Source organism: Xenopus laevis, chromosome 5L, assembly GCF_017654675.1.
Source record: "Xenopus laevis strain J_2021 chromosome 5L, Xenopus_laevis_v10.1, whole genome shotgun sequence".
Lineage (NCBI taxonomy): Eukaryota > Metazoa > Chordata > Amphibia > Anura > Pipidae > Xenopus > Xenopus laevis.
In genome coordinates, this window is record NC_054379.1 from 85,802,462 (window position 1) to 85,811,641 (window position 9,180).

General features: G+C 37.7%; 1 protein-coding gene across 4 annotated transcripts in view; it reads left to right on the top strand.

The window, feature by feature from the left end:
• The window catches only part of usp45.L (ubiquitin specific peptidase 45 L homeolog), a 70,937-nt gene extending 63,118 nt beyond the window's left edge, over nucleotides 1-7,819 (top strand). For all 4 annotated transcript variants that reach the window (XM_041563010.1, XM_041563011.1, XM_018263372.2 and 1 more), the window contains 5 exons: nucleotides 1,518-2,172; nucleotides 4,028-4,125; nucleotides 4,623-4,709; nucleotides 6,276-6,429; nucleotides 7,642-7,819. In XM_041563010.1, coding sequence (XP_041418944.1) covers nucleotides 1,518-2,172; nucleotides 4,028-4,125; nucleotides 4,623-4,709; nucleotides 6,276-6,429; nucleotides 7,642-7,769 — 1,122 coding nt within the window. In that variant the 3' untranslated portion in view covers nucleotides 7,770-7,819. The remainder of the gene's footprint in view (nucleotides 1-1,517; nucleotides 2,173-4,027; nucleotides 4,126-4,622; nucleotides 4,710-6,275; nucleotides 6,430-7,641) is intronic.
• Nucleotides 7,820-9,180: the final 1,361 nt, after the last annotated feature.

Here is a 9,180-nt window from a genome sequence, read left to right on the forward strand (position 1 = left end):
TTGTTGCATGGCCATCTCCTAGAGTCCATTACAGTATTTTCTGTTTTCTCTGTAATAATAAAACAGTATCTTGTATTTAATCCTAACTCAGCTGCATGAATCCATATTGGTGGCACAGTCATATTGGATTTATTTAATGTTTACTTTTTTTTTTAGCAAAATTAAGGTTTATTGATCTAAATTATGGAAAGATCCCTTATCCTGAAAGCCCCAGGTCCCAAGCATTCAGAATACACATTCACAAATTTCTATAATTAAAACCCATAGTAAAACTTATGTGAAACCCTTAAAGGCCCTCCTGCTTCCTCCCCGCATAGTGTTCTACTAGGATAAGTTTCCCGGCCAGCAACACTGATCTATATATATGCAGAGAAGCGCAGTGGAGCTCAGGGGCACCATGCTCAGTACCTTCCCTATCTTCAGTCAGAAAGCTTGGTAAGTTACTGAAAAGTAAAAAGAGGATCGAAAGATACAGAAGAAGAAACAACTCGAAAACTCGAATTCGATGAAACTCAATTTGAGTTTTTTCTCCGAAAAAAAAAAAACTTCAATGTCAGGAAGGCTGCAAACATCCCCAAATTGATCCCTTGACCTATCCCATTGACTTAAAGGAAAACTATACCCCAAAATGAATACTTAAGCAACAGATAGTTTATATCAAATTGAATGACATATTAAAGAATCTTACCAAACTGGAATATATATTTACATAAATATTGCCCTTTTACATCTCTTGCCTTGAACCACCATTTCGTGACTCTATCTGTGCTGCCTCAGAGATCACCTGACCAGAAATACTACAACACTAACTGTAACAGGAAGAAGTGAGGAAGCAAAAGGCAGAACTCTGTCTGTTAATTGGCTCATGTGACCTTACATGTGGTTTGTATGGGAGTACAGTGAATCTTACGATCTCAGGCGGCGGCCCTTATTTTTTAAAATGGCAATTTTCTATTTATGATTACCCAAAGGCACATACTACTAAAAAAGTATATTATTATGATAATGGTTCATTTACATGAAGCAGGGTTTTACACATGAGCTGTTTTACTCAGTATCTTTTAATAGAGACCTACATTGTTTGGGGGGTATAGTTTTCCTTTAAACAGCAATTTGGCAGGTTTTAGGTGGCGAATAGTCGCATTAGATTCTTAAAGGGCCAAAGTATGATAAACCTTGAAAATCTAATTTGAATTTTTTTAAAAAAAATCTCTAATCGAATTTGGATAACTCCCTAGTCAAATTTGAGAGTTTTGACCAAAAAAAAAATTTTAATTTCCTATTCGACCCTTGATAAATCTGCCCCTTAAAGTATGGAGTAGCATTCTGGATAACTGCATCTACTGCTGCTTTCTGGCTCTTTGATTATTGTGCCAAGTTTCTTAAGATTCTTTCTAATTGCATTGTTTTTCTAACAGTAAATTAATTTTACAAACAATATTATGCAAATAAAATATATATTTATTTCACAAACTGAATACAGAACAACATTAACAGTTTTTTTTTGTTCAAATTAGAATCAGTTGAATCAAGGCAAGACAAAATCTGATTCGGACCATGAAAATCGAAACCTTAGTATGCAAGAAAATGGTGATGTTCAAACTGCTGGTACAAGAACAAACAATATGGATGCACAGGAGTCCACACCAGTTAACCGGAATATCAACATTGTTAGTCAGTCAGATGGTAGTGAACAAGATGATAGCAGCCAGCTGGAAAGCAGTGGTGATGCAGACAGTGAGGCCTCGGAGTACGAGAATTCAGAAACCCAGGCAGACAAAAGAATAGTTGTAGACTCTGGACTACACTACAGTCACAATAAGAATATTGCTTTGGACAGCTGCCAACATCACACTGCAGAAGGCTTTGGTCATGATGCTGTTACTGATCCATTATCAAAGCTAAGCATTAATAGTTTGGATGAGAACCCTGACTCCTTTAGCCAAGAGCAATCACTTGGTTTCATACGAGAAAGTTGTGAGTTATCCCAGAACCCACAAACAGCTTTCCAAACACTTTCACATGGCTACATAACAAGACCCAAGGAATGCTCTGTCCAGTCCTGCCTCTACCAGTTTACATCTGTTGAACTTTTAATGGGCAACAACAAACTTTTGTGTGAGAACTGTACCCAAAAACAAATGAAGTGCCAAACGAGAACAAAGTCTACAGGTTAGAATTTTCATTTACATTTTATTGTGTATTATGTGTAAAAGAGAATTGTGGGTGGCATTTTCCACAGTTTCTGATACTGAATAATATTCTGTAGTATTGGAAACTGTGATTCATTTTTTAACTTGCAATGCAAATGCTTACACCTGAAGCACCTAGGCACCTTTGTCCATGTAGCTATATAGGGCTACTTTTTGCTTTTCTGTACCCTTTAGCCTTATGCAAAACTAAAATTTCCCCTACCGATAAGATCTTAATGCTTTTAGAGGAGCAAAAGAACGTATTAAAGGGGAACTATTGCGAAAATGAAAATTTAATATAAGCTTTAGTACACTGAAAGAAGACGTTATCTAAATACAATCAATTAAAAATTCTGTACCGTTTCTGAAATAATCAAGTTTATCTTCACTATCCCCCTCTCAGCATATATACATCTGCTAGGAAAGGAAGCCCCCCTATAAAGGTGGCCATAGATGTAACAATTACGATCGTTCTTGGAAAAGATCTTTCCACGAAAGATTGTTCGTTTCAATACACACATGTGGAGCTGAATTGTCAGGTAGATATATGGGAAGAAACTATAGAATTCTACCTGTAGCTGACGATTCGGCCCTAACAGTGGCCAATATTTGGGTCCCTTCAAAGGCACCCCATCAAAATTTTCCATCCAGCCCGATCGACGAGCCGACCGATATCCAAGTCTTCTGCCGATATCGGTCGGCTCTTTTTCCACCATACACGCACCGAATATCGGATGAAAATTTGTTTCGTACAATATTATCTGTGCGTCTATGGTCACCTTAAGTTATATTGGATCTGTCAATAAATATCTCACACCCAACTCCTGCATGAAGACAGAATGAAGAGAAACGGATGCTGAGACGGGGATTGTGACAATAAACTTGATTATTTCAGAAACGATGCAGAATATTCAATCAATTGTATTTAGAAAGTTTCTTATTTCAGTATGCTGAAGCTTATATTACATTTTTATTTTTGCGATAGTTCCCCTTTAAGTAGATAAGCAGGGACACATATGGACATTTATTGAATAGGACTCATTTACCTTTAAAATGTCTTGAAGCCATAAGAACTCTACAATAGTACCAGAGGGATTTTATAACTATATGATTCAAAAGGTTTTATGACTACCATGCCCTATGTCATGATGATAAAAGTACATGATGGAATCATTACCAGCACATGATGGAACATAAAATCACAATTTTAAAAAGTCACTTTCTGTGCCCACAATACCCAATCCCCCAACAACCATAATGATGGTATGAACAACCAAAAACTAATTAGAGGACTTAACCCACAAGCGACTAATATCATCCACTTACAATGTAAAAATGAAATACAATTTATTAACATACTGTATATCATAATATACCAGCACAATTAAAAACACCCAAACCCATAAAAATAATGGCATTGCAGATTTGTACACAGTTTTGACATCCTGGGTCATTGTACACGTATATGTAATTACCATTAGGGATTTTTAATGTGGATAGGATAACGATGGTATGGTATCATTGTAGTGGGCTGGTAGGTGCTTTTTGGGCCTCTGTGTACTTGGAATGCCAGGGCCTATTTCGACTCCCAGTCCAGACCTGCGTGCAAGAGTTACTATATGTCACAATACTGACTTATTAAACCCTTGTTTGACAAGCTGCAGTTGCCCTACAAAGAGAATTTACGTGTATTTGACATGTACCACAGCATTTGCTGCTGCTACAATCCTGACAATTTAAAAAAAAGTTATTGGGTCTGCTTATACATTATTAGTTTTCCTGTGCTGTAATATTCAATTATTCAAAAGTTGTTGTTTTTTTTCCCCCGCAACTAGATGAGAAGCAGGGAAGTGTTTATACCAATGCTAGGAAACAGCTTTTGATTTCTGCAGCACCAGCTAATCTCATTCTTCACTTGAAAAGGTTCTATCAGGTAAATATGACAGTGTGAAAGTATCAGTTACGGCAAACATTGAGGGCAGAGACACACGGTCAGATTAAGGGAGATTAGTCGCCAGCGACAAATCTCCTCTTCTTCAGGGCGACTAATCTCTCCGAACTGCCTTCCCACCGGCTAGAATGTAAATCATCAGCTGGATGGCAGCTTCGTTTTCCAAAGTCGCCCGAAGTGGAAACGTTGACTCTTAAGTAAATAATTTTGATCCCTTTAATGATTCTTGGTTTGCTATACAGACGAAAACTTTTTTTTTAATACATCCCCTCTCTTCTCCCTCTCTTTGAATTAAGCTAGTAATCATGAGAAGGGAAACATTTATGTGGGAGGGCTTGGGGCTTTATATCTTTTATTGTTCTGATTCCTAATAAGAGCAGGTGTTTAGCCTTTTTGGGAGGCTTTTTTGTTTTTATAGTATAGAAGGTTTGCTATCAGAAAGCTGGATAAAATCTCTCTCTCTATTTTTTTTTTAATAGAATGGCTTAACGCTTCGGAAAATGAACAGACATGTAGATTTCCCTTTGGTTTTAGATTTGGCACCCTTCTGTTCAGCTTCTTGTAAGGTACAGTACATATGTCAACGATATTTGTGGGGGGGCTGAAAAAAGGGTACTGCAGCTATAGTACAGAGATGTAAGTCCAGCAACAGGTAGTATACCTACAGTGTGAATGATGTATTGTAGCCATTGGTTTTAATTGATTTATAGACTGTCCTTTACCTTCTTTTCTTACCTTCCTCCCACCCTGTTAAAACAGTAGCACACTCATCGGTTTGGCCATCCCCTCCTTTCTACAATGCCTGTAACCATCTCTTACAGGAATCCCCCACCAATGTAGAATCTCTTCCATAGGGAATTGGCCTTGTTTATTGTGTTTATGAGGGGTGGGTGGAGGTAGGTAGGTAATCATCCTCCATAAAAGCTGGCTAAGAATGCTGGGGGGATGTTATTCAATAACTGCAGATGATTTGGATTTTTGACTGCAATCCGTGAGTAGCAGTCAGGAGTAGCCTGGTAGTTCCTGAAACATTTCTAAGGTAAACAACCCCAAACCATAACATAAGAGGGACCTTACTGTTCTGTTTGGCACTGACTTTTCTTTTGTATACTAGGTACGGATAGTCATGTCAGAATATCCTGGTGGAGTAGGCCATCATGTGTTTAATTAGGAAAGGATTTAGTCAGTTAGTCAGTCTATTATGGGCAGATCAGACGTGGGCCAAGGTTAGATTAACTAGTTATTACATATTTACTGACCAGTACATTGCTAGTAAATGTGTAATGCACACCTGGCCTTGGCTGGTATTTTAGTGATTGCAGGTGGGCAACCACAAAAGAGGGCCATTTACACCATGTTAAATTGCTTTCACATTAAGTAAAGGATTTGGTTGAGGCCACTTATAATTACTCCTTCTTCACTGTTGGATAGTTTTTGCACAAGATAACAAAGAGACAAGCTTATCCCTTTCAGCCTTGCTAAAAGTTTCTTAATGCCATAAGATAATGTGTATGTTACATTTTTTATTTTTATGATAGATCCCCTTAAAAAGTAAGAACACTGAGTCAAAGCCGCCATAATGACCTGTGTTTATTATTATTATTATTATTATTGGTTTATTAAACATTATATTGTTATGTGAAGAAGGGGATGTTCCCTTTTCCCTTTGTTATATTGCATGAGTAGATTACTGTGTAGCTGTTGCATGATGACATGGTATCCCGAATCAGCCCTGGTCATTAGAGTACAACATTCTAATTATTTCTATTAATAATACTCAAAGTATTTTTAAGTGTGACCACATAAACAAGTCTGTTGCTTTCATTCATATTTTATCATGCCCTAGAGCAAGGCTGGATGGCTGAAGACCTGTAGATTGGAATCAGCTTTCCAGTGCATTTGTATAACCCTCTGCCTCCCAATGGAATCCACTGACTTTTGACATTATTTTTTTTTTTTTAACTTAGTTCAGAATCGGTGTTGTATAGGACAACTGGTCCACTATAGGGAAACCATTGCTGCTGTAAAGACACACACAATATTTCAAAGAATAAAGAAAAGTAAACAACTTATGATTTCAGAATATACTTTGACGTATTTACAGGTTGATGACTTTTCTTTTCTTTAATTAGAATATAGTAGAAGACAAATGTGTCCTATACAGTCTGTATGGGATAGTGGAACACAGCGGTTCCATGAGAGGTGGCCACTATACAGCATATGTGAAGATCAGGATGCCTTTCAACAAAGTCAATGAGAAAATTACTGGAAATAAGAATTCTATTGGTAATAAACATACTATATATCATATCAACATACAGAAACGAAGCATGCATTTTATAGTAATAGAATGTGTTAATGATTTTCCAACATTTTTTTGGGTTTTCCAAAACAAACAAGATTCACTTTTCACAGTGAAAGTTGAGTATGATTAAGCAATTTAACTTCATACATACATCATGCTGTTTATAACACAAAGGCATAGTAAAATTGTGAAAACATAAAGATTATACATGGCTTATATTAGTGTAAGGAGTCCCTTGACCCATACAATAAATGTGTTAATGTTTTAAAGTTTGGTCACAACAAAGTCCAGGGCACTCAGGATCATGTCTTTAGTATATAAAAAAAGAACAGTACAGACTGACGTTTTGGGGTCACACAGTACCCCTTTCTTAAAGTCAAACATTTAAAAGAATTACACAAACTATTCCCCACCCCTTTAAAAAGCTTGGAGCAAGTAAATCTACCTTTACACTTTGTCACCTGTACTTTTCACCTTGCCCAACCAGCCCCCCCCCTCAGGGCCAGAACTAGGAATAGGCAGTGGGGTGAGGGGGTGCACACAGTGAGGACAGGGAATGATGCATGAACTTTCCTTCTCCTTTAAATGCAAGGTTGTTAAAATGTGACTACTTCCATACTTTTCTGCTGCCTTATCCTCTCCCTTTTTCCTTTGTTCTCATCTCTTTAGCTCTCCCTTTCTCTCTCCATCTTTATAAGGCCCTTTTTGTGTCTTCTCACTAACCCACTCTATTTTGCACTCTTGCTTTCTTTTCCTCCTTTTTACTGAATAATGCATCCTACACCAAAAAAATGTTTTTTTTTGTTGTTTTTTTATATATTATTTTAAACCACCGCAACATTAATATTAAAGCCAGGAATCTGAACAAATTAAAGTATTGAAGCATAAAATTGCAAAATGAAAATTTTTTTAGATTTCCATGGTTTTTAAATGAAAACCACACAGATTCAGTAGGAGAGAATTGTTTGAAGGTGTGAATACTTCACTTTAGTTCACTGGACAATCTCAGACTTTTAGACAATGTGGCCTATTTTGAATACACAGACTGGGTGTGGTGGGCAATGTGGGCCTTGAAGGGCTTATTTTCATGAAATAGAGTGTATACACTAAATCAATTTCATTAGCTTGTTCAGTGTTTACTCAGATTCCTAGTTCTACATGTTTGTTTACATTTTTTTGTGTTTGTTTTGCAGGGCACAGGGATGTCGCAGCATCATCGAGTCAGTGGGTGTATGTCAGTGACACACATGTGCAGATGGTATCAGAGTCTCGAGTTCTCTCTTCCCAAGCATACCTTTTGTTTTATGAAAAACTGCACTGATTCAGGTTTCTCAGGCACATTTCTTAAAGGACATGTAAAACCTACATTTTCCTACCATTTATATAAGTTGGTCACATCATTTGTACTGTGTACACCACCTCATTTTGCCAGCACCATCACATTTTCCAAAAACAAACAGTAGCTTTTATCCGGTGGCCATTTTCCCTCTTCACCGCTACACCTAATCAGTAACATTGCCATCTGCAAACAGGACATGTATGCAGGGCCAGATTTCCTTCATGGGCACCCTTAGGCTGCGTGGTCCTAGCACCTGTCCACTCGCCCGCACTCTCCCCCAATCCCCCACATGAGCGCACGCACTCCCCAGAGCACTGGGGACATGCAGCTTAGCCTCAGAACGCAGCTGAGAGGCATGCTGCCCCTAATATTTTGCTGCCCTAGGCCCGTGCCATTGTGGCCTTTCCACAAATTCGGGCCTGCATGTATGCTGTAAAGTTCATGCAATGCAGAATGCAGATTTACAAAGGTACAGCATAATTTGATAAAAAGTTCTGCTGGGGTTGAACACTGTAATGGTTAAGCTCAGCTCAGGAGAGGTGGTTAGGAGAAAAAAAATAGGATCAGACAGCTAGAGTTTTTATGGGAACCAGCAATGCTATCTCTTTATTGGCTGTTAGACTGGAGGGTGTGTTTAGTAATCTGAGCGAAGAAGAACTGAGCATGCTCATTAGCCAACAGCCAAAGTAAATTCCTGAAGGAGGGGGCAGAGTAGGTTAGAGGAGGAGAAGGATTTCTAAGTGATTAAGAAATTGCTGCAGCCTTACTGTTAACCATTTAACAATCAGAATGGCAGATCTAAAGATTTCAAAGAGGCTGTTCACTGATTACATTTGTTTGGGGTGGGAGGTTACATATCCTTTAAAGGGGTGGTTCACCTTTAAGTTAACTTTTAGTATGTTATAGAATGGCTAATTCTAAGCAACTTTTCACTTGGCCTTCATGTTTTATTTTTGATAGTTTTTGAATTATTTGCCTTCTTCTGCCCAGCCTTCAGATGTGGGTCACTGACCCCAATTTAAAACTAGATGCTCTGTAAGGCTACAACTTTAATGTTATTACTACTTTTATTACCAATCGTACTGTTCAGGCCCTCTCCTTTTCATAATTCAGTCTCTTATTCAAATCAATGCATGGTTGGTAGAGTAATTTGGACCCTAGCAACCAGAATTAAATAGCAAACCAGAGAGCTGCTGAATAAAAAGTTAAACTCAAAAACCATATAATAAAAAAATGAAAACCAATTGCAAATAGTTTCAGAATATCACTCTCTACATCATACTAGAAGTTAATTTAAAGGTGAAAACCCCTTTTAAGGCACCCATAGTCCAGTTCAGCTAATAAAACTTGATTAGGTAGCTGAAGGGATGGGTGGTGAAATGCATTGGTCTCT